This window comes from Chiloscyllium plagiosum, chromosome 33 (assembly GCF_004010195.1).
Source record: "Chiloscyllium plagiosum isolate BGI_BamShark_2017 chromosome 33, ASM401019v2, whole genome shotgun sequence".
NCBI lineage: Eukaryota > Metazoa > Chordata > Chondrichthyes > Orectolobiformes > Hemiscylliidae > Chiloscyllium > Chiloscyllium plagiosum.
This window is the reverse complement of record NC_057742.1, coordinates 17,713,228-17,739,494: the sequence shown is the minus strand read 5'-3', so window position 1 is coordinate 17,739,494 and position 26,267 is coordinate 17,713,228. Positions and strand designations below refer to the sequence as shown.

At 38.2% G+C, this 26,267-nt stretch overlaps 1 protein-coding gene across 3 annotated transcripts; it reads right to left on the bottom strand.

The window, feature by feature from the left end:
• znf281b (zinc finger protein 281b) lies at positions 1 to 25,819 on the bottom strand. 3 transcript variants are annotated; one of them, XM_043675054.1, is made up of 8 exons: positions 25,256 to 25,819; positions 17,621 to 18,019; positions 8,323 to 8,361; positions 7,705 to 7,830; positions 6,027 to 6,147; positions 5,738 to 5,821; positions 4,614 to 4,732; positions 1 to 3,754 (listed from the first exon to the last, which is right to left on the bottom strand). In XM_043675054.1, the coding sequence occupies exons 2-8, from the start codon at positions 17,972 to 17,974 to the stop codon at positions 2,201 to 2,203; spliced, it is 2,397 nt and encodes a 798-aa protein (XP_043530989.1). In that variant the 5' UTR covers positions 17,975 to 18,019; positions 25,256 to 25,819; the 3' UTR covers positions 1 to 2,200. The 3 variants fall into 3 exon arrangements, with proteins under 3 accessions (XP_043530989.1, XP_043530987.1, XP_043530988.1); XM_043675052.1 differs by lacking the exon at positions 25,256 to 25,819 and adding an exon at positions 24,593 to 24,655; XM_043675053.1 differs by lacking the exons at positions 8,323 to 8,361; positions 25,256 to 25,819 and adding an exon at positions 24,593 to 24,654.
• Between the last annotated feature and the right edge of the window lie 448 nt (positions 25,820 to 26,267).

Here is a 26,267-nt window from a genome sequence, read left to right as displayed (position 1 = left end):
AAGATGGGGCTCTTGCACCTCAAAGAAAATTCCCTGATGAGAAATCAGAGTAAAGAAACTCAAAAGCAATAACTTTAGATAATTCAGGGTAGCAAGATACAAGGATGTGGAGCAGTGAATGGCAAAATTGGGACAAATGGAATGGGTTATCAGGAAGTGTGTTTGATCAGAGGGTACTGGATTAATTTATGAAACAGTTGGTTGCTGCAATGGGGAGACAACAGATTTTGTATTATAAAGAGAACACTAAAATTGGGATGAGGACCTCCTTAATCTGAACCAATCAGGACACTCTAAATTTCAGGTCCTGCAATGTTATAATTTTATCAGTTAAAAAAATCTCATTTCATTACAATGGACAAAGAACAGAGTTAATTTTCTTCCATGCATGTGTTCCATCGGAGACTGAATTAAGTTCTTTGTTCAATCAGGGAACCAAAAATAAGGCAGTGTATTGACTAGCAGGAGACAGCCTCAAACTGAAAAAAAAATAGGATTCCTAGCATTTAGTTTACAATGGTTTAAAGGCTTGGTCATTTTAGCGATAAACTGATGTACTTCAATCAGCAACATGAACACTGCTGGTATCATTTGAAAGCAGGTCTAACACCAGTCTTGATTATAACCAACACACTCAAGGAAAAAGAAGCTGTGGATCTTGATTACTGCTGTTTAGACAATTTTAATCACTTTACCACTAGATGTATTATGGGTTGAAAAGCTCTAGGAGATATCCTTGACTCTAGACTTACAATTCACAACTAGAGTTTACTTACTATTCCACTGGCTTTTCCCAGTTAAGGGAAATTCTCTAACTGCTCCTTGAGATAATTCAAGTCAAATACAACTTTTTCAAAACATACAATATAACTGTTAGCAATCTTACAGATCTCTCTCTGATACTACACAAACTATTTATGAATTATAAATAACAAAGCTTATGTACTGTAATCATTTGAGTCCTTAGGCATTCAGGATGGAATACAGAATCAAAGTAAAATTACTTTGAATATATACAACTAGGTGAATAAATCAGGCATGTGTAGGTTTAACTAAATTTGTTACTTTTGACCATTTCTTGTTTTTAATTTCTTAAAACTCAAAAATAAAGCAGCAAATTACCACACACTTTTAATGGCTATTATAATAGCAGGTTGTTACCATTAAACTGATGGGCAAATCTGAACTGTAACACTATGCTTTTGCAACACTATGAAATGTATAAAAAGACTTTATGTAGCATACTGAACCTTTCAACATACTTTGCACCCATAGTTTTCACTGTACAGAACTGCAGTTTCAACCTTTCACCCTGTACTTTGCAGTTTTCTGAAACAAAGATCTTTTCTCCTGTAAACATCGCTAATGTTAGTGGGAATTATTATATTTACACAATGTTGATTCATGCTACTTGTACTACTGATACTTGCATTGGTACCTGCCTATTCACGGCTTTCAAAATGCAGAATGAGGTAAATAAAGTCTTGCCTACCTAATTTTTTTAAAGATTTTTTAAAACCTTTTTTTATTACTACACTGAAATGAAATTGGTCATTAGTTCCTTTTGACTCAATGAGGTTACTGCTTTACAGCTTCAAAGCTGTTATCAGGGACCAAATGCTTCACGCACAGATGTGCACAGCAAAGTTCCCAACATCAAAGTTCTGCTCCCCTTTCAAGTCAGTGCTTGTGGAATTTGTTTCAATAGAAATCTCCCCTTACTGCATCAAATGTTTCCTGAGTCATACTACAAACTAGAGTCATAGCTCAATATTATTGATGTCTCTATTTTGAAAATTGAACGTTGAGCACTTCCCTGATGTTTTGAGTTACTCTTTTTTCCATTAATAGTACAGTTGAATTTTTAAAAAACACAAATCCCACAAAAAAAACATTTAACCCCATCCAAGTCATGCTATTCTGCTAAAACATTTCCCAATCCACTGAGAAAAAAATTCCAGACTTGTTTAATTTTCTGCCTATCCACTGTGTTTAAAATTTATTCCTAATACAAACTGTTCTAACATGATTACAGACTGAATGCACCAAACAAAATGGTAAAATGTTGCATTGGAAGGGCTTCATACATTTTTTTCTCAGAACCTGATATATAAACATTTGGACTGGCAATGTGCTTACACATGGTCAAAAACATGGTATCAAGCACTCAAGGCCCTCCAGCCTGGTCATACTTATGACCTTACCTGTAACTTTGGCTGGTTGGAGTCTTGGCTCCTGTACTAATTGGCTCATTAGCATCAGACAACAAATTAGTGTACCCTGAGAATTCAGAAACTGTAGTCCTTATTCTGTGGCCTGCCTCTTCGTTGGTGCCACTGCTGAAGGTCATTGGCACTCTACCACCTGACTTAAACTGAGATCCAAAGGCCTGGGCAAAATTCTCAATCTGATAGACCTGATGGTTCAGGCCAGCCTCCAAGTTCTTTTGCTGTTCCAGCTGCCCCACTAACTCCTGAGATGGCGTCAGCCTTTGATGAGCAGCTTCTGTACCAGGAAAATGAATGCCAGGTTGGGAACTTCCAATCAACAAACCAAAATGTGATTTTGGTGAGGTGGTTGGCAATACTGAGGTAATAGATGGACTGAAACCACACTCGAGTGCAGGTGTAGTATAAGCCTGTTTATCAGGGAATAAATTATGGCTGGGGAGACTGGATGGAAGACTAGTGGGACAAAACTGCATCCCTGGGTTTAGTGAAAACCCATCACTTTGACTCGTTCTCTCTAAAGCTTGCTGCAGGTACTTAGAATATTCTTGGAGCATTCCTGTTTTGTCACCACGAGATGCATGTGGATCTGGGCAAACAGCATTCTCATGTATCTCTGGATTTTCTCCTGAAGAATGGATTGGGATATGTTGGTCAGCAATATCAAAAGGAACATCATGCTGGCCCTCATGCTTGTGGGAATATTGGTCTAGAAGGCTTTGAAGGACCTCATCTGGAATTCCAGACTTTTCATGACAGACTTTCACATCCACATTCATTGGAGAAGAGTCCAGCAGAGTAAGTGAGCTTTCATTATCCATAACACTCGCAACTGCTGCCTGAATTACAGACTGTTGAGATGCCATTTGTCCTATACTTACTGCATAGTCATTATTACTGGAAGCAGCCTGCAGGTATCTTTTTTTCTTAAAAAACTGCATTGCATCATCATAGTTGCAGTTGCTAGCCTGTTCTGGTTTATTGCCTGTATTCTGCAGTAAGACAATATTATCCATGCTGGTGCTATTATTCAATGCCAAAGTCCCTTGTTTATTAGTCATCAGCTTTTGCCTCACCAGCTCTGTGGCAGGTATAACTAGAGGCGTTGCATTGTTCGGACCTGTCCTTTGAGGGCTCTTCCGATTCACTTTTTTGATGACAAGTTTTGGTGCTCGGGTTTGCAAATCCTCTTCATTTCCCAATTTCATATTAGAGGACACCATTGGCATCTCAACAGCATATTCATGCATATTATATACAGACAATTTATCTTTGCAGGTGGTTAAGCTACTTGGAAGTTCAGAAATGTTGGATTTGTTCTTTTTGCGAGCTGTCTTCTCCTTAGTCTCCTGAGATGTAGCTTTTGATTTTGTTTTCTTGCGTGGACCTGTAGTTCCCTGAGTTGATGTGAAGCAACCATTCCCCATTTGATTTGATGGCCCAGGCTCCATTCCATTTTCACTTTTACCAAGGACTTCACCACATGTTCGTCTGTGCTTTAATAATCTGTCTGTTCTAGAAAAATACTGGGAAAAAGACAAAAAGATTTATAAATCTCTTGTACAATAATTTACACTCACATACATGCCACAGGTAGAGAATCATAGAATGGCTGCAGTATATATATATAACACTAGTAATGAATGACCACAAACTAAAACTGGAGCTCTATTCCCAAAAATAAATATTTCATAGAAGCAGCAACCTTGAGAGCAGAGAAGTGGAGAAAACTAATAGTAGATAACACTTCTATGATAATGAACAATATGCTGCAGGGTGTCACAGATGACCCTTATATGATGTTGCATATTCTTTTACAAATTTTCAATCTAAGGGGTGAAATTTAGAACACTTCTGCAAATATTGACTATGGTCGCTTCCAACATTTTCAAAAAATCCACCTCCCATCCACTACAAACAGAATTGTAAAAATTGTAGCAATTAATTTGGTTTATACAACATGGACATTTCAAAATAGGTTAACATTTGGCCTACTCTTTGATTACATACTTCATTCTTTACAAGCTCTCTCCTGAAAGTCTCAGCAGCCAGAGAATATTTTACCATATGTTGCCCTGCCACACACACTTCAGCTGGCCTACACACACAGGAAACTGAATCAGCTCTTGGAACGGAGTATAATTAATAAGTTCACTGGTTTAGCAATACTGGCCAACAGGTTTTATGACTTACTTCAACCATTATTATTATAAAACTGTTTAAGTAAAGCAGCACAATATATGGTGGTCCTAATTACAGAGCTAGATTATATAAATCCAGACTCATTCCACAAAACTGTTTTTATTAATTTAACAACACTGCCTTGCTATTTACATCTTTCCCATTCACAGGAACTGCATTCATAAGCAGTCAGTTCACAGATACCTGTTGACAAGTGTGGCACTGATAAGGCTTTTCTCCACTGTGTGTCCGTTTGTGTCGCTCCATGTGATATTTCTGGATGAACCTCATATTACACTGATCACAACAGAATGGCTTCTCTCCTGAGAATGATATATGCATATATACTTTAGATTTTAAACTTGAAAATATATACAAGTATCAATGTCTGTACACAAGTCCACCTGGAAAGAAAGGTATGTGATGTATATATACATGGATTACATTTTGTGTTTGCATTTCAAAGTAATGACATTTGGGTGTTGGTTAATTTTGTGAAGGTATTTTAAAACAAAACCCAATCAACTAGGTCAGAGTCTTTCTGCAACAGTGACCCAAGCTAATGTGTCAGTTAGCCATAAACCCCTTGAGTGTCACATATTGTGGAACCTATGATAGGTAGAGTAAACACCGGAGGCCATTAACTTGCTTTAAGTTCAGAATAATCAAGAATCTCTGTTTGGTTTAGAAAAATAACAGACTTCACATTTTTTGGGCAGCTTGGAAGAGATCTGACTGGTCAGATGCAAGTATAGTCTCTCCTACAAAGGAGCTTTATCAGTAGGTCAGGGAGTAAAATTCTCTCAGTAGAAAAGTTTGGTTTATGCAACTTCCAGACCAGGAATGTTTGATTAGAAGTCTGCAGGTTCATAGGAACTGAGAAAGTCTGAGCTCCCAGTTTTGAGAGTATTCACGCAAGATGATTCTACAGTTCACAGGTCAGAAACTGTGAAGAATCAGTTTGCCCTAGAGTTGGATCATTGCTGGAGGCCTTTAAGGTTATTCTGGCTGAGTTCTGGCTATGTAGAAAGCTTGTTAATTCTATTTGTTTTTGTCTCGTGTAGTAAACATCAGTTCTTTGATTAAAGAGACTCTGCAGCTTCATGTGACTATGTTTCAGTGAATGACCATCATGTTAGCCAAGATTAAAAAAAATGCAAGATTGATTGGGCCAGATTTAGTTCTGGGATCTGACCTGTCCAGTAGTACCATCAGCTAGTATCATAATACACCACATAGGCAATAGTTATAGAATTTTAAGAAGTTACAAGAAAAATTCAACATTGAATTAGCTGAAATAGTTGCCAATAAAATTGCTAGGTGCATACCACTGTGGATCTTCTCATGCCTTTGAAGCAGATACTTCTGAATGAAACACATGTTGCACTGGCTACATTGGAAAGGTCGTTCACCTACACCAAGAACAATTTTAGAATTATCCCTCCAACAAAGGCTGTCAGGTCAAACTAAGTAGTTTCAAACAAGAACTGAAGAAAGAAATTCATCAGTAAAAAAAGAAAAAGCAAATCATTAGGAAAAAGCATTAAGAATTACATGGAAAATATTGGGAAAATTCATAGCTTACTTTCAGTGCTATCAATACTTTTCATTTCTTACCAGTATGAATGAGTACGTGGCGACGAAGATGGTAAGAACTACGGAAGGAGGCACAGCAATGCTCACATATATGAACCTTCGGACCGTGTAGAAGGTTGGTACCGTCTCCACCCGTTGAAGACTACGAGGAAAAATATACTTCGTTAAAGCCCAAGAATTAATTTGATTTAACATACTTTCTGCTTGATACCGTGGTGAGAGTTAAAAACTTAGATGTGATGGTGGTAACTTTATTAATTTAATCAATTTCCTTCTATGGCCAAACATAATTGTAATGCTATGAATTCAGAGAACAATTAATGAGCAAAACTGATAGAACATAGGGGCACAAAATACATCATACACAAGTTGCCAAAAGTTTCAGTAGTATTTAGCAGCAGAGAGTGCAAATGATACTTGGCAACTGTAATTCAGTTTGTGTTTTGAAGTCATATATTATCTTTATTCCTGCATTGTCAATTTCAATTATTTTATCCATATTTGTAATGGATTTACGTCATGACTTAATTATACTCCTGGCATTATGGTCAAGGGAATGCATCATTGAAACATTTAATAGTAAAGAAAGTAGCAAGTAAATGGAAGAATCAACAGGTACAAAAGAACATTTAGGAGGTGTGAAATATAATAACTTGTAAATAAATCTTTTTATTCTGACAAGATGGCATGACTCTTGAACAAGGTGAACAATGACCTACCTTTACATAAATTTCTCAGTCATACCAACATGTTTTCAGTGCACGCACACAGAGGGCTTTAGCAGACTTTAGAAAAGACTACTTTAATCAAGGTTGTACAGTGCTTATAGAATGGCATTCACGCATTATTCTGCTTAATTCCGTCAGAGATTTACTGCAGCTTTTCAAGAGCATTTTGATTGCCCATGAATTATAAGCATTTCTTTTTGAACTAAAAAATTTGATTGTGTCATGTTGTTAATAAAAATAATGACGCATTCAAACCGTATTACCATTTAGATTAATACAGAAAAAAGTGAATTAAATTTTAATATATGAAAACTGGAATATCTAATTAGGGGAGAGCAATTCTTCCAAAATAAGTGTCATACTTTTTAAACAATGTCACACACATGTGTGTGTGTGTGGTGTGTGTGTGTGTGGGGGGGGGGGGGTCCAGTCTTGAGGAATCCAGAATTGCAATCCATGAGATAACTCTTAGTTTCATTTTACGTACAATGTTGAGTATATGGCAACTATCATTAGAAAAATCACTTTTTGCCATAACTTACACTGTCCTTTTTTTAGAAAACAAAGTGTGGTAATTGGCAGCAACAGTTTGGTAAGGTACCAGAAGTAAACAAAGAACATTATCAAACTTGCTTTCATTACTTCAGTTCAATCACGAGGTTAGAGTCAAATCCTCTAAATGGCGCATTTGAACTGATCAGCACTCATCACTCAACCAAATTAAAAATGACCCTCTTCCTTGAGTTTATATTCTGAATACCATTGAAAGTAATGTGGTGCACTGTATTTGGTACTGTAATTTTAATGACACATTTAGTATAATCATCAACAAGCACACTGTTGAGTATTTTAAAATTTAATAGCTGCCCAGTTAATTTCTAAAAGAATTAACTAAAACTGTAACTCATTGAATAGTTAACTTTCCAAGCCATTTTCCATGTAATCAAGGCACTGTGAAAGAAAATCCTTACCTTGGATGTTTCACTTCGTTTTCGCTTGGGTTTTGTATCCTGAGATTGTGAGTTCTGTTTCTTAGCCCTCTTGACATTCCCTTGTTTGGGAACAGTGAGGTAATCTTTTTCATATCTGATTTGAGACTGGAGGGAAACAAATTAAGAAAAATGTCAACAAAAGCAAAATACTGTAGATGCCAGAGATCTGAAATGAAAAAATATTGCAGATGAAACTCAGCAGACCTGGTAGCATCTGTGGAGAAAGAAACAGAGTTAATGTTTTGAGTCTAATGACTCCTCTTTGGAGTACAATAATGGAGAATGTTAATGTCCGGAGGGGCCTTTTGCTTTATCCTGAGTTCTAGAACACGGTCTCCTCGAAGTTTTCAACAAAACGTATTGACAATTTAGAACAGTTCAATAAACATGTCAATTAGTTATTAATTGATATCACATTGAAAAATGGGAGGTACAAAAATGGTTTTAAAGGCTCTTTCTTTTTAAGATGGTTTCTTCTTTTTCTTCATATACCTGGCTTGGCTTAGAAAGGTGATTATGTAACTCACAACCAGAATACTGGCAAATTAACTCTAGTTAACTGGAGGGTGTAAGCATTAAAGTGAGGATCAACCTTACCCGATTGAGTAAAGGTGTCTGGCATCCTTCGAATTCCTTCTTCAGTAAACATAATAAAACAATAGATTTTAGTGCAGAGGAAGATCAGTCTAAAACCCAGAATGTCTATGTGATGAACTGCAATGGTAAGCTACTTCAACTGCTGTCAAAATATTGTCACTGTATGAGTTTCATTAAACTGATATACTGTAACTTATTATGCAGCAAAATAGGATATTCAGGGAATAAACTGTTATATTGATATTTCTGAGAAATACGTTGGCCAAATATTTGAGAAAAAGCACATTTAAGTATTTTCACAGATATGACTGGGCTCAATAAAAAGGCACTCAAAATGTTAAGTTATAAGAATTCTAATTTAAATATTAAAAACACTATGTACTATACATTTGCATTGTAACTTCAATAATGTACAACAGGTCATTCTGGCCTCCAACTCAAAGCACTGAAAGACAGCAAAGAACAAACATATTTAGCAAGTAAATCTTTCAATGAGCTGAACTACTCCTTTGAATGCTGTTCCCCTCCGCTATTGATTCAAATAGTCCGGGCACTTATAAATATTCAAAGTTTCCAAAGCAGTTTTTAGGTAGCAAGCCCCGGAAGTGTAGAAAGATAGGAATTTCAGTATTGTGAATACAGGTGGAAACCGTCAAGTGATAATTCATATTCAATAATAACTGGATTCAGAAAATTGAAATGAAGCAAAATTTGAACTGGTTTCACTTCCCATTGACAAAACCCAACCTGCACGGACTTCAACTCTTACTTGTTATTTAATGAACATAGCAGGAAATTGTATAACTGGGCCACAATCTGGTTATACAGTCATACAGCACGGAAACAGACCCTGCCAACCATGTTCCCAAACTAAACTAGCCCTATCTGCCCATGTTTGGCCCATATCCCTCCAACCCTTTCCTTTTCATGTACTTATCCAAATATCTTTTCAATGTTGTAACTGTACCTGCATCCATCACTTCCTCTGGTAGTTCATTTCACATATGAAACACCCTATGTGAAAAAAGTTGCCCCTCGTTCTTTTTCAAACTTTCTCACCTGATCTTAAAAATATTCCCCCTAATTTTGAACTCTCCCACCTAGGGAAAGGACCCTTGCTATTCACCTTATCTATGTCCTTCTTGATTTTATAAATCTCAATAAGATCAACCTTCAACTTCCTATCCTTAAATGAAAAAAGTCCCAGCCTATATATTTTTTAAAAAACACTCAAATCCTCCTGGTAAATCTTTTCTGAGTCCCCTTCAATTTAATAATATCCTTCTTAAAGCAGGGCGAACAAAACCGCACAAGGTACTCCAGAAGAGGCCTCACCAATGTTCTGTACAAGCTCATCACGATGTCCCAACTCAAAGGTCTGAGCAATGAATGTAAGCATCGAAACCCCTTAACCTGTCTACCTGCAATGCATATTTCAAAGAATTATGTATATGAACCCTTAGGTCTCTCTGTTCTACAATACTACCTGGAGCCCAACCATTTATTGTATAAGATCTGCCCTTGTTTGTTTTACTAAAATGTAATACCTCATATTTATCCAAATTAAACACCATCTGCCACTCCTCAGCCCACTGACCCAATTGATCAAGATCACTTTGTATTCAAACAAAACCACATTCACCGTCCACTATACCACCAATTCTGGTGTCATCTGCAAACTTGCTAACCATGCCTCCTATACTCTCATCCAAATCATTTATATAAGTGGCAAACAAAAAAGTGGACCCAATACTGATCCCTGTGGAACACTGCTGATCACAAACCTCCAGTCCGAAAAAGAACCCTCTACCACCACTGTCTCCTGTTGTCATGGCAATTTTGTAACTTATTGGCAAGCTCACCTCGAATCCCATGTGATCTAACTTTACTAATTAGTCTACCATGCAGAACCTTGTCAAAGACTTTAGTGAAGTCCACATAAACAACATGTACTGTGCTGTCCTCATTAATCTTTTTGGTTACTTCCTCAAAAAACTCAAATCAAGTTTGTGAGACACTATTTCCCTCACACAAAACCATGCTAACTTTCCCAAATTAGTCCTTGCCTTTCCAAATGCACATAAATCTTAAGTTTCAGAACCACCTCCAACAACCTATCCATCACAGATTTCAGACTCTCAGGTCTTTATTCCCAATTTCTCCTTACAGCCTTTTTTTAAATAAAGCACAACACCTTCCAGTCCTCACCTGTAGTTATTGATGCTAATACCTCTGCAAGGAACCCTGCAATTTCTTCCCTAACTTCCCACAGTATCCTGGGATACACTGGAGCAGGTTTTGGAGATTTATCCACCTTTAGTGTATTCTAAAACCTCCAGCACTTTCTCTTCTGTGAACTGTTTTCAAAACTTCAGTAGTATTTATTTCCCAGAGTTCTCTAGCCTGCATTTCTTTCTCCACAGTAAAAACTAACATGAAATATTCATTTAGTATCTCTCCCACCTCCTGAGGGAAACAGTCAACCTTGTTGATCTTTAAAAGGACCCTATTCTCTTTCTAGTTGCTCTTTTGCTCTTACCGTACTTGTAGAATCTCTCTGGATTATCCTCAACCTTATCTGCCAAGGCTATCTCATATCCCCTCTTTGCCCTCCTGATTTCCCTCTTAAGAATGTCTCTCCATCTTTATACTCTTCAAGAATTTCATTTGATCCCAGTTATCTAATATATGATTCTTTCTTATTCATAACTAGAATCTCAATATCATTATTCATCCATTGTTCACTACTCTTATCAGCCTTACCATTCACTCTAACAGAAATATAATGCCTCTGAACTCTCATTGGCATATTTTTGAAAGCCTCCCACTTGTCAGTTTTCTCTTTACCTATGAAGAGTTTACTTCAATTCACATTTTCCTTACTCCAATGAAGAATTTTAACATTTATGGAAGGCTTATCCTTATCCATAACTATATTAAAACTAATAGAATTATGATCACTAGTTCCAAATCAATCCCCTATTAAAACTTCAGTCATTTACCTTGCCTTATTTCCCATGAGAATGAGCAAAACCTGTTTCCTCTAGTCAGTACAATTACATTGATAAAGAAAATTTTCTTGAACACATTTAACAAATTCCTCACCATCCAAGCCAAAAACATGATGCAATGTTTGGAAAAATAAAATACCCAACTATTACAACCTTATTAATCTTACATATATCAAAGATCTCTCTACATATTTGCACTTCAATTTCCCTCTGACACTTGGGAGGGCCTCTGGTACAATCCCACCAAGATGATCCTTTTCTTATTTCTAATTTCTACTCATACAATTTCACTGGACGACCCTTCAGAAATATCGTCTCTAATTACAGTAAAAAGTTTTCCTTAATTAAAAATGCCACTCCTCTTCACTCGCTTCCTTTTCTATTGTTCCTATAGCATCTAAAACTCCGAATATTGAGCAGCCAGTACTTTGCTTCCCTCTGCCAAATTTTGGTAATAGCTATGATCATCCTGTCCCATGTTCCCATCCATGGCCTGAGTTCATCAGTCTTGCATGCAAGGCCCTTGCACTGAAATAAATGAAGTTCAATTTTTCAGTTATCTCATTCTGACTTGCTCTTGATTGCTTTTTCTAACTAAATTGCTCTTTTCTGATTCAGATTTATCCTCAACTGTCTTATTTTTACTGCTACTTAGGAGCCCCCCAAACCTAGTTTTCTAGTTGAAAGGCTCCCAAAATACAACTAGCAAATCTCCCCAGTGGTCCCTTTCCCGTTCATGTGAAACCAATCCCTTTGGACTGGTCTTTTCGCCCGACAAGAGATCCCAACGACCTGAAAATCTGAATCCTTGCATATTGAACCATTTTTTTCTGCCACCGAGTTATATGTCCTATCTTTTTATTCCCACTCTCATTAGAATGTGGGACCGGCAGTAAACCAGAGAGTTGAGGTTCGCTTTTATAGCCTTCTTCTATCTAACCATTTTTATTCACTCTGCAAAGCCTTAACTCTTTCGCTAATTATGCTGTTGTTACCAATGTATAGAACAACTTCTGGCTTTTCAATCTCCCCTTTAACGATACGCTTCAACCATTTTGAGATGTCCTGAACCTTTGCGACAGGAAGGCAATATACTATGCTAATTTCAAACTCTCAGCTGCAAAAATCTCCTGTCTGTGCATTGTGGGACAGTCCCCTATCACAATTGTTGCTTTAAATTTGACAAACCCCACTTAAAATTCATTCTTAGTGCCCAAGGTCTGATTGCCACATCTATTTTCTTGAGAGACCACTCCCTTCAACAATACCCAAAACAGAATATCTATTTGAGAAAGGAATAGCTGCAGAACACTTCTGAACTGTTGTAGTTCTGTTCGCCGAGCTGGAAGTTTTTGTTGCAAACGTTTCGTCCCCTGGCATGCCATTCACCCACAAACTCCATCAACAAACACATCGACCTGGACCCAATATACCAACCACTACAGCGGACAGCTGAAACTGACAACCGGAAGCGGCAGGGACAGACCACTATAAACACCGGAGGAAACATCAAAGAAGCGCTTTGCAGGAGGCTCCCAAGCACTGATGATGTCGCCTAGCCAGGGGACGAAACGTTTGCAACAAAATCTTCCAGCTCGGCGAACAGAACCACAACAACGAGCACCCGAGCTACAAATCTTCGCACAAACTTTGAACTTCTGAACTACCTTCTCATCTTTCCTGATAGATGGGTGACTATCTGACTGATCCTGCTGTGTAACCATCTCTCTAAATGTACTAACCGCCATACTCTGAGTCTCTTAAATGCTCTCAGTGATATTAAAAAGTAGACAGGCAGGAGGCTGGAAAAACCCAGCAAGCCAGGCAGTATCAGATGGTGGAGAAGTCAATGTTTTGGATGTAACCCTTCTTCATTGATATTAAGCTTAAAAAGCTCTTAAAAGCATATTTTCTCATATACATATTTTATATAAGCATATCGAAAATTACCCTTTCTTACACACAGACTTTAATCTTAAGCAAGGAAAAGATAGAATTAAAATCTTTTTAAAAAAAAATCAAGCACTTAGCTAAAACTCTCATTAACCTAAAACGAGACACCTCCTCAAGTCCTCCATTAGTCAGCTTTCAAATCACCAGATAAACAGAGAAAAGAAATCGCTCTCCACAGCCATTGAACAAACACGTGGAAAGGCCTCTCCTTCTTCGTGTTTTTAAAAAAAATTCTTTTGTCGCATTTTTTTTGAACAATAAAAGTATCATACAGAAAAAAATCCCTTTCCAGATCAACACTCAACATGGGCCTCTCCCATAAACTCTTATGTTGGGGGAAAAAATCTCTCCTCCTTCACATTTATTTTCTTTGTATTTTTTTGGATTATAAAAGTTCCAAAAATGATTTAAAATAAAAATTTTCTGCCTCTGCAATATAATAACCATGATAAGTCCGTAATAAAAGTCTGCAACTCAGGGGCAGCTGCAAGATGCATGCCACTTTTGTTCCAAAACTTTTTTTGTTGTGATACCTTCATATATTTCCTCAGTTCACACATGAAAACTTCATTTAGAGGAGGCATTAAAGAGTTGCCAGTTGCTGTGGAACTAAACTCTGATATTAACAAAAAACCTCAGGGCACAATGGGAAGAGTAAGTAAAATTTAACAAATGGGACACATCTTATAGCAACAGTCACTACAATAGTAATTCTAATAAATGTGAAGGGGAGGGGTTAGAAGAATACTTTAGTTTTCACATGGAGATCGCTGATACAATTTTTTTTAAACTAATCTACGAAAGCAATACATTTCCAATAATCAAACAAAGTTCAGCAAATGTTATGGTTAAATTTGGAACAAAAATATGTTGTACTTTGAATATGTTGTAGCTTGAATATTATTTTCCCATCTCTGAAATGTTGTTTTCATTACAGCTAAAACTGCTATACCAAAAATAGCTGTTCTTTCTTCCTTTTTGCTCTAAAAAGGCCTCTAATGGAAAAATAAACTTAATAGGTTTTCTTAATTTCTTGAGTGTTGCACAACATCTACTGTTCATGGAATAGAACAGCTGAATAGCTTCTGGAAGCATGAGGTACTGGGCACGTACATTAAAAGCAGCTTAGCAATGCAACATTGGATACATAGATGGTTCAAAGAATGAAGACAACAATATAAGTTTGCTGATTGATCAGTGCAGGTAAAGTAGGCTCTAACTGATTCAAGCATCATGGAAGATTGAAACAAAAATCAAACAGAAACCAGTTAGACCAACATGACTAACACAGATTATTTGGTGCTTTACTCAACTGTAAAATGTTGAGCCTTGTTGTACACAAGTTACCTGTGTTTCCTTTCCTTAAAGGTGACTACACTTTGAATATTTCAGTAGCTATGAATCATTTTGAACAATCTGAAGGTCCTAAAGATGCTTATATGGAAATGTATTCTTCTACAAAATTGATTGACAAGAATAAATTGTAACCGTAGGTTTACAGCTAATGTATCTAGTAGGTCTCATCACAAAATACTTCTACATTGAGTTGAAGATTATCAGTTGATGCCTCGCATGAACTAATCAAGGCTTTGCAAATAGGAAGAGTAGACATTGATCTAATATTGTGAGCTCTCAATTACCTAGCCTATAATTGAAATGGCTTCAGTTTTGGTTGGAATACTTTACCTGCAAGAGGGTCCTGTGGCACAATGGCAAATGTCTCTACTTCTAGGCCAGAAGTTCCAAGCTCAAATCCTACCTGACCCAGAGGTGTGTCACAGCATGTCTGAGCAAGTGGATTAAAATAATTATTTCACATACAAGAACTCTCCCCGAATGCTAACAGTATATTGCTCAAGAACCACTGTTTAGAAGGGCATAGAAGCATTAGTAGCAGGCCTTTTCAGAAGTGTGACGATCAGACAAATGGGGAAACACATATTTTTATGACAGTGAATTATAACGATCGAGAATGCAGAGAATGGTAAAAGCACATGGAACTGAAAGTAAATTAGCCTTATAATTGAAAGTGGAATATTTACAGTGTATATGGAAGAAAGAAAGGAAAAAGGTTTAACTGAATAGCTTATTTTAATGAATTGCTACAACGGGCTGAATGGTTTCTTTCTTTGTTGCATGATTCTATGAAACTTGTTGCAATCCCCGCAGAGATTGGCAACTTATTTTGAAAAAGAAATTACAATTCCCAGTGACTAACTTAATGGAATTGCATGAAGGGTTGAGTTTTGATTCTCAATGTATTAAACAAATTAAAAGCAACATCAATTAAACTCTATTTAATAGGGAACTTATACTCTAAACTGGAGAAAAATTCCCTTGTTACTGTTTTAATGCAACTGAATATCTCCCATCTACTTCACTCTGTTCCTTCATCAGCGACTTTATTCTTCTCTTCCCTTCCCTTCTCTACTCTTTACAGTTAGATTAGATTAGATTAGATTACTTACAGTGTGGAAACAGGCCGTTTGGTCCAACAAGTCCACACCGACCCGCCGAAGCGCAACCCACCCATTCCCCTGTATTTACCCCTTTTACCTAACACTACGGGCAATTTAGCATGGCCAATTCACCTGACCTGCACATCTTTGGACTGTGGGAGGAAACCGGAGCACCCGGAGGAAACCCACGCAGACACGGGGAGAATGTGCAAACTCCACACAGTCAGTCGCCTGAGTCGGGAGTGGACCCGGGTCTCTGGCGCTGTGAGGCAGCAGTGCTAACCACTGTGCCACCGTGCCACCCAAACTTCCCAACAATGAAATGCTTTTTATTACAAGGAGTACTCTGGAGATTTGTTTTCCTACCCAAAGGTAGGTGAATCTGATTGTCTTGTTTAAATATTCACAAATTGGTCTCTTCACTCAGAGCATACATTCCCACCCACACTCTAGCTGCCGCTATCTTTCAGATCTCTCTCTGACTTCTGGCAGACATTGTGAGGTTCAATGACATTTTTACAAACTCATCCTGTAGGCTAATCCTTCAGTGGATTCCTATTTTCCCCTCTTGAAGCCCATCTCCACGGCAACATGAATCTGACAGGCTTTATATCCATTTATATTCACAATTAAATGGTGAAATTTTTAAAAGTGTAATCGAAGAAGCAGACTTATTAAGTAAAAAACAGGCCTTGAGGGAGAATCCAGGCTTGCAAGTGCTTGGACACGCACTCCCAAGTCGCATCTGAGTTACACACATCGAGTGGGTGTCGACTTGGGTTAACTGTTTGTATGCCAAACAACTTTGTTAATGAGAAAAAAACTTCACAAAAAAAACCTTCGGATATCGGAGCTTCGTATAAAGGATCGTTTGAATAACTCCTGCCTTGAGTGAGACTGTTCATCCTTCATTCTGCATGTGAGAAACATCAAAATTCATGCTGGTCTGGTGAAGGCAATTCATCAGAGATTTAAATTATGCAATATTGTTGAAGTACAGCATCCAAGAATATCTGACCTGGGAATTCTTGTTGCTGACATTGAGGTGTCAAAATGGAAAATAAGTTTTCTACCTTTCAGCTTTGACTGTAATAAGCAAACTGAAGAACTTTCAAAAAGTTGACACACCTTTAAAATGGAAGGCAAAAGGTGTAGACAGGATATGAGGAAAATATTTTTCACCCGAGGGAGTCACGGTCTGGAATACATGGCCTGAGAGGGTAGTTGAGGCAGGTTGCCTTTAAAATGTACTTGGATGAACACGAAGTACATAACATTCAAGGTTAAAGAACTAATGAAGCAGTGTATTTCTGGTGGTGCCAGATGGGTATTTCGATGAGTAGAAGGGCCTCTTCTGTACGACATGATTCTAAAGTGGCGCATGTGGAGAAAGAGAACAAAGTTAACAAATGATGGACTTCCCAGCAATTCAACAGAGAATGCAGCACAATATTGAACCACGGACAGGTTTGATCACAAGTCTGTGCTGAGCTCATTGATCTGGTAATGGACAGCTTTACGGATACAGAAGAGGGAGAAAGTAAATGTGCCATCTTTCATTGATGGTGTTGGGTTACCTAAGGGAAAGCACAAGATGACAATAAATTATGGTTAGCTAAAACAAAATCATTTGCACATGGTAAAATAGTACGTCTGTCTTGAGTTTAAATGTGAAGGGTGATCTCTCAAACTCAAGGGTGACTTTGAAAACAGAGTCAAGTGATCTGCTCCAAAGATTTAATTGCAGCAATAAAATTCAAGTATGCTGCTAGCACAATCTAGGCAGATGACAGAATTTTGTTCATTGATGTACAGGGCAAGAAATAAATTTACTAACGAGCAGTATCAGAGATGGGATGGTAATGCAATACTTACTACACTGGTGTGAGTCAGACTGTGGGTTAAGATGCTCTGTCCCCTGCCCATTTCCTCTTCTTCGAGAAGTTTATTCTTAAAAAATACAAATCCATCATGTGCGGAGAACTTTTTCTCTTTAACATCCGAGGTGGGTTGCATATAGTCTGAAGGATATTTTTCTGCTGGAGCATCGGGATCCTTTTTAAGGATCAAATCCTGAGGTACAGCTGGTGCGACAGAATGAGCAGCAAGGGTGGAAAAATTTGTGATTGGTGGGAGGTGACTGAACATAATCATACCAGAAGAGAAGTTTGGTTCCATCCCACCGTTCCTGAGGAATTCGTTCGCTAGTTTATCGTGAACAATACTCATGATGTAAAATCCAAAACTATTCAAAGCCAGATCGGCAGCACACTCCTGAAATAGAGATGAAAATATAAGACAGCTGTCATGGCGATATGCACAAAATTATACATTAAATCATGTATAGAGTAGATAAAAATATTGTAGTATGGTTTACAGGTCACAGCAAAACTTGTAACATTTATGTTGCATCGGATATATATAAGTTTGCAGTCCTAATACATGGGTGAAGAGGGATATTCATGTTGAAATTAGTAATTAGGTACGAGTACCTTTTACCTGTAAAAGTAAATTACAAAGACACAACCCAGATCAGGAGGTATAGTTGTAGATCAAGTTCCGCTTATAAGCCAGTCAAAAACCTTGCTCTCGATACTTATGACATCATAATCACTCAGTTTTGTTGTTGCCTAGTAACAGCTTCTTCTCCATTGTTTTTGAATTTTACAAAAAAGTGCTGGTAGGGCTCAACTTTGATACCTAGTTTTTTGGAACTGTACTCTCCCAACAGACAAATTACTCAAGTCACATAACAGAAAGTGTAACTCTTTGCCTGGAAACAACATGTCCACAACAAAGTACTGAATCAAAAATAATTAGACATTAACCTAGATAGTACTGAATTAAGGCAAAACAGGATCAAGTGTTTGTTAACAGGATTTTTTTTGTTTGAAAAACAGAGCAACTTTCTTCATTTAATTTCATCACAGGACAACCTGCCTTTGCCATCCCCAGGTTACTTATTTGGTTACGAGAAGGCGGTACGTTCGGAAGACCAATGCTCTGCTTAAGAAAGCACTGCTGACTCCTCTTTCAGCTGGATAACACACAAGTTCATTCTTCATCACTGGTTCTCTTAATGGTGAAGCAATAGATATAGAACACTGATTACATCACTATTCAAAGACAAGTACAAAACATTCAACATGCCCAAATGTGTTATAATGTTTGAGTGCAATTAAAACTAATGATGGCTATTACATGAACAAACCAAAGAGTGTTAACTACCTACCACATCAGGTAACAGTATTAATTATTTAAGCCTTAAGGGTGGTATTAAAGTCATGTCAACGATATGAATTTCCTCAAAGGAAGGTCAGTTTATGATACTGGTTCTCAATATTTCCCTACCACCTCTTCTAACTTCTTGGATTAATAGACAATAGGTGCAGGAGTGGGCCATTCTGCCCTTCGAGCCAGCAGCACTATTCATTATGATCATGGCTGATTAGCCTCACCTGAAAGAGGGTGTGGGGTTGCAAGTCAAAAATGCCTTGAGAACTCTACCAATATTACTCCGTTAGAAGCCAACTTTTTCTTACAGTCTGACTTCATCAACACCCAACCTATCATTTTAGTCGAGCTCATATTTTGGCAGTAGATGCTAGGACTCAGACACAGACATTGCCACTTATTAACTGTGTACATGTTTTGCACAGCACAGACTGAATAGTTGCCCGGGAGGCTCAGAGTTTATCTGATGTAATACCAAGTTGTAAAAACCAAGAAGGTTCCAGTTTCAACCACTGTAATAGCCAAAGATCAACTGGACTTGAAACAAATGCCTTTTAAAACCTCTAGGATAGGGAGGGCAAAGCTGGCCAACCCACTGTTTCACTGCTAAGCTGCACCTGTAGCATTATGAAAACAAAATATTGCAGATGCTGGAAATCTGTCACAAAAGCTTGTGATACTGTAAAGCCTTTAGGCAAGGAGAAAATTGCCAAATAAATGGCCAACTTATTACAAATAAAAGAAAACCTGGTTTCACTGCTCTCTCACCTCTAAGCCCAAAACAAATCTATTGTCTGTCTTTTGGATATGAAGATTCTACAGGAAATGAGATTGGGCAGTCTAGTTCTCTCTGTGTCTGCTTTATAAAGCCTTCTTTCATCATCAGACAGACATCATTGGTTCATGAATATAAACTTGGCATCAATTTAGTTTTACTGATTATCATTAGGCAATCAACCCCAGCTTGCTGATATTTCTAGTCAGGTTAAGTAATTAAGCCAGAGTTCATCAACTGAAAATTACAGATTATGGTGGACCTGGCTTTTTAAAAAAAATCAGTATTCATGCAATATTAAGGACATATACTGCACACTTTCATTTAAGAGGAGCTCATACTATTTATTAAAATTGCCTAGCACAAGTTTTAAAATCAAGTAATATTTCAATGGTGTTAAAAAATGAAGTCTTGAGCTGGCATGCAAGTAAGACTATCTGAATCTGAGTATAGAGAAAGGTATTAAAACCTTGATAACTCTCTTCTTTTAATAACACCTAATGGTCCAGATGTTACAATAAAAATAATGGCAATACCAGCCATGTTCTCAATTTAAAAGAGTAAAACAGACAGCAACTTCCCACAATGCGTGCAGTTAAATACAGAAATCAGGAAGTTATTATCTGAGATGGCCTCCACCACTAGAGGTGTTTCTATAATGGTATTTCTCAGAGACTCAGCATGGGAAAGCATGATATTCATCTATGTACAATGACAGGTACCAATTAAACTTGACAGAAAATCTCAGGCTTATTCATTCAAATATAGTATATAGCATGATAACTACTGCCAAACCAACTCTCTTGCATTTAAAATTTACTTTTAAAGTGTGAAGTTCCATTCTTTCAGAAATTGATTGTTGTTGAAAGTTTTAAAATCATTTATGTCATTTTCTTTGTGCCTTTTATCTATTTCTTAATCCTTTTCTTTATGTGGCTTTCTGCACATACTTTGGTCCTTTTATTATTAAGGAAAGCACATATATTGGAAACAGTAAGGAGAAGGTTCACTATAATTATTTCTGAATTGTGAGCTTCAAATGAAGCCAAGTTGAGAAGGTTGGGTCTACAAACACTGGAGATTAGAAGAATGAGATGTGATCCTTTTGAAACACAAGGATCTAGAGAGGTGTTGAACAGACTAGATGCTGATAGGATATCTCTCTTCACAGGAAATCCAGAACTAGGCAGCACAGTTTAACATTCAGGAGCTTCCTATTAAGAGCAAGTTAGGAGGATTCTTTCTTTCTTTCTTTAATATAATTCAAAGGTATTTGGCATTCTTTCCCCAATGAATTGTGAAGGCTAGATTACTGAATGTATTCAAGGTTGAGTTAGACAGATTTTCAATTAACAGGGGAATTGAGGAACATTGGAGGGGCAGAGAGAGTAGTGAAGTTCAGGCCAGAATCACATTAGTTATGATTTTACTGAATGGTGAATCAGGGTCAAGATGCCAAATGACCTACTCTGTGTTTTACATGGCTCAGGAAATTTGAATAAGGAGATACACAGTTGTTTGCCCTGTTACCACAGTCCCAGAACATGTACAATGGTTGTTGCACAGCTTTCAATTCTAGATCAGTGCAAAATTCCACAGATGTGTAGACAATCAGAAGTCTAATGAATGGCTTGCATCATTTGTTTGCTCATGACTGCAAGATCCAGGTGTTACACTCATAACTGACTTGCATATGACATCGACATTACATATTTAAACATTTTTGTCTGTGCATTTATATAAATAAGAACATTACAACATATATACTAATGTATACACACTTAAATTTTTTACTTAGATGGAACTTTTCTAACCAGATTCATGACCTATTAAATGTAATCGTAACTATGAGTCATCCAAATATTCAATGCTTTAAAAGGGGCAATTCCTAACTTTAGGACAGAGATGAGGAAAATCTTTCTGCCAAAGCATGTGAGACTTTGAAAAGTGCTACGTCAGGCAGTGATGGAAGTGGGGTCATTGAATATTTTTACGGTAGACTGATTGATTCCTTTGCCTAACAGAAATCTGAGGTTATTAGGAGTATATGGAAGCATGGAATTCCAAACTCAAACAGATCAGTCAGGATCATATTAAATGGCAGAGCATGCCTGTAGGGTGAAATGCTAATTTTTTCTCTCTTTTCCCTGTCATGCCTCGCTGAGTTAGTCTGCTGGAAATCAAGCTCCACTATTCCTGAAGTTGACACAAACATGAAATGATAATTAGTCAGGTTTCTGTACTCAAACAAGAAAATAACTTTCTTTGGAACAAATAATCTTTTAACTAATGGCAAAGAACAGATACGAATTGCTAACTTATGACTCTACAACTTAAACTTTATCTCAAATTCCCTCTTCACAAATAGACGCAACAGGAAGACACACAGGATATGTATATTAAGAGAAGATGAAAGAAAAGAAAAATGTCAGGGAAACACAGTTCAATAGCACCAATCTGGACCACAGGATTCAATGAGTTATTTTCTTTCTGTTCCTTGGAATTCTTTGCCAATAAGATGAGGTTGTTTGTACACTTATTCTCTTTCATTCTCTGGTTGAGTTTGCCTTTTGCTGTCATTAAAGGTGCTTAGCTCCTCTTTCAACACAGGACTTGCAGAGAAAAAAGGATGAGTGAAAGATAACCAGTTTTAATGGACATCTTCCAGTACCTACACAAGAGATAGACACAGATTTTTTGGTGCTTTCTCTTTGTAGGCTAGGTGGTTCTTTGCCGCACTGCTCCCACACAAGGCACAGTCATGTGGTCAGGAGGTAATCAAAACATTGGAGTCAAGTAGTTTTCCCTTAGTTCGTTACCATTCATTTTGTGGTGTTTGCTTTCACTGCCTCAGGAACGTTCAACAATGTATACAACTCACAACATGTTTGAGTAAACATGATTTAAAACAAAATAACTCTAGCTATCACTTTGCACAGTCACCTTGCTTTAAAGCAGTATCTTCTTTTCTAGGTCCACATATAAAGGAAATAAAAGTTGTGGTCTTTACATCCCACATGTAATCCCCCCACCCCGGACATACAACATTAGTTTTAGTTGAGAGATGGGTTGGGTATGCAATTATAGAAATCTTTGCCAGCTTTACCAATATCGCTTGGTTGGAAGCCAAACGTTTTCTTACCTACTCACTTTATCTACAACTAACACATCATTTTATTAAAGCTCATACTTTGGCAGCAAGGCTAGGATTTAGACACAAATCTTTCAATTTATTACATGCAATTGTTCTGCTCAGTGTAAACTGAACAGTCAGTGAGGACCAAGTAAGAACCAAAAGTTCTGGATATAGCATCTTCTACTATGACAGAACAGAAACAAGCAAAGTGAAATTTGAAGGTGTGAAGATTGTCAAAGGCTTTGAAGTACAAAGTAAATAATTTCACTTGGGCTATATTTCATCAGTTATGCGACAAGTACACTAAATTGACTACTCTAAAGGTATTGCTGGAAAAGCGCAGGTCAGGCAGCATCCAAGGAACAGGAGAATCGACGTTTCGGGCATAAGCCCTTCTTCAGGAATGCCCGAAACATCGATTCTCCTGTTCCCTGGATGCTGCTTGACCTGCTGCGCTTTTCCAGCAACACATTTTTAAGCTCTGATCTCCAGCATCTGCAGTCCTCACTTTCTCCTACTCTAAAGGTATGACACCCATTACTTAGTTCTCCCTCACTGCCATACTTAATGCTTTCAAAATTCCAGTTGGAGAACACATACAGTCATGTTTTATGCACAATCCGTCATTGATAATGCATTCAAAGCAGAAGAAACGTATATGGGTGGTAGAAAGGTGCAATCAATACAACATTTTCATTCTCATAAAATAAATTATCTGCTTACAAAAATATTAATGCTTGCTGTTGTAAAGTGATCCACTAGCATCAATTACAGGGAGCACCCTGGGCAGGCACTGTCATACACACCATTTGGTACTTTAAATGACTCAGTGGCCAGTCTGCAGAAGTCCTAAACTTGAAAACCACAATACTGCGTGAGAATGCAAAATTCCAAACTTTAGTTAGGCTTTCAGGAATTTGGCAGTCCTCCAATTTACTGAATGTACATTTGCTATTGTGATGTGACAATTTAGTATCATATTTATAATCATGCAGACTTAGTTAAAAAAAGACTATTGGAACGTTTAGCATTCCACACATCAGACATCCACTTCAAAACTGTTCTGACACAACGCTACATGCTGTTCTTAATTAAACACAATTGATATGCGAATTTCAGAAAGGTACAAAGATGGGAAACATAATAATGCAGTTTACATAGTTAAGGTTTAAACTCTGAATTCAGAACAGTAACTGTTTACTTTGGAAAGTAACCAAAAATCCACAACAGGACTTGACTTAAAGGAGAGAAAACCAGAAGGTAGTAGTGCTTTAAAATTGAGAAAAAACACCCTCCAATCCATACTATGGGACGTGCTAACCTCCGAAGAAATGTATGCAAATCTTAAATAATTTGCAACAGCATAGAGTGACACATGTTCTTGTGAAGAGAATTTCAACTACATTGTCAAAAGGAAGCATGCCTGTGAGCACAAATAATTCCATGGGAAACGGAAGGTTCAACTACAATTGAGTACCAATTCAAAAACACTATAATGCTAGCACTCAAGTCTGATTCACGTTGATTCCTATGGGGCTGCTGTGGTGGGGGGGCGGGGTATTATTCTCAGTGATTGTCAACCTTGGGGCTAGTGAGTTTCAACATCCATATGGAAACCAAAAATCAAACGTTCCTGATGTTAACAATTCATAGATGGGAAAGCATTTCTAAATAAAACCAACCTCCCTTTCGCATAAAATACCTGATGGTTAGCAAATGAAGTATACTCATGCATCACTTCGGGTTTAGCCATCAGGCCGGCCAAAAGACTGGTAAAACTGCTTATTTCCGAGTGTTTGGATGAAGATTTTAATTTTAAATGCTCAGGATTGCATTACCCCTGTGGACTTACGCATTTTGCTGCAGGCATCAGTTAGAAAAGTGCCTGAAAATCGTGAAACACGTACATACAAAATCAACAGTGGCACAGGCCCCCGTTTTCCAACGGGCCAGAACTTCCAAGATATTCGCCTCACTTAAGTTAAGCCAATTGGAATGAAGGAGGGAGGGCGTCCTTGGCTTTGTCTCCGACGCCGGCAGACTGAGGGCTGCGCTGCGCTAGACTGCTCGGATTAATTCTATCTGGCCAAGTCCTTTTTAAACCCCACTCCCCGGGGCTAGCTTGAGGAAAAGGAGGAGGCAGCGGGGCAGTTCTGGAGGGGACGCAGGGGCAGCGGCGCTGTGTCCGGCTTTTGCGCCGCTTTTGTCCCGCTCTCGCTGCGAGACGCCTCTCGAGCTCCATGCCCTCGGCCGCAGCCGCACATTGATGCTGCAGAGAGACACTCGCCCGCCCTCTCCCTCCCCCCAAACCAACCTTTACTCGCTCCATCTCGATGCTTCCCCGGCCGCCCTTTCGGCCTCTTACCTCGCATCGCCGGGCTCCGCGAATCCAAGGCCCGATCCCGTCTCTAGTTTGTCAACATCGTTCGGCCGCTCGGCCCCGCCATCTTGGTTCCCCGCTGCACGCTGGGTAATACGGGCTCTCGCACGGGGACAATTCCGACGCGACCGAGCCCTTCGCGCAGGCGCAGTGCTGCGCTGTCCCAGCTATGGCCTGCACTCCAGCCTTGGCTGAGCATTCCTGCTCTGCTTTCCATTGCAGGCCACCTTCACAACGTATTCTTGTTCAAAACCAACAACAACAAAAAAAAGTCACCACCAACCAAAATTACTTGTAAAATTACGAGACAGATGACATTCTAATGATTGAATTCATGTTCACTGGGTTAACTCGAAATGATCTGACTCTGTTCATCTAAAGAATATTGACTGTGCCCCATTACAGCATACAAGTGCCACCTTTTGAAGATGCTGCTACTTCTCTAAAATGTTGCTACCTCTTTATGACACTCCCACATCTCTAAAGTGCTCCGACATCTCAAGATGCTCCAGCCTGTTTATGATGTTACTACCTCGTTATGATGCTCCTACCTCTTCTGCATTTTTAAGATTTGGAGATGCCGGTGTTGGACTGGGGTGTACAAAGTTAAAAATCACACAGCACTAGGTTGTAGTCCAACAGGTTTCATTGGAAGCACACTAGCTTTCGGAGAGCCGCTCTTTCATCAGGTGTCCTCCACAGATTGTGTCCTCCACAACCACCTGATGAAGGAGCGGTGCTCCGAAAGCTAAAGTGCTTCCAATGAAAACTGTTGGACTATAACCTGGTGTTGTGTGATTTTTAATTTTGCCTTTTTAAGGTGCTCCTTTCTTGGATACCTTTACCTCTTTGCTCAAACTTTTGATCATCTGCCCAAACAACTCATTTTATGCCATGATTTGGAGATGCCGGTGTTGGACTGGTGTGTACAAAGTTAAAAATCAAACAACACCAGGTTACAGTCCAACAGGTTTAATTGGAAGCACACTAGCTTTCG

Coding starts and splice junctions, on each gene's coding strand:
- znf281b (XM_043675052.1), bottom strand. CDS start 24,643: ATGGCTAAACCCGAAGTGATGCATGAGTATACTTCATTTGCTAACCAT. Junction 18,020..24,592: donor CTTCATTTGCTAACCATCAG/GTATTTTATGCG, acceptor TCTCTATTTCAG/GAGTGTGCTGCCGATCTGGC. Junction 8,362..17,620: donor GTCTGACTCACACCAGTGTA/GTAAGTATTGCA, acceptor TGTTTACTGAAG/AAGGAATTCGAAGGATGCCA.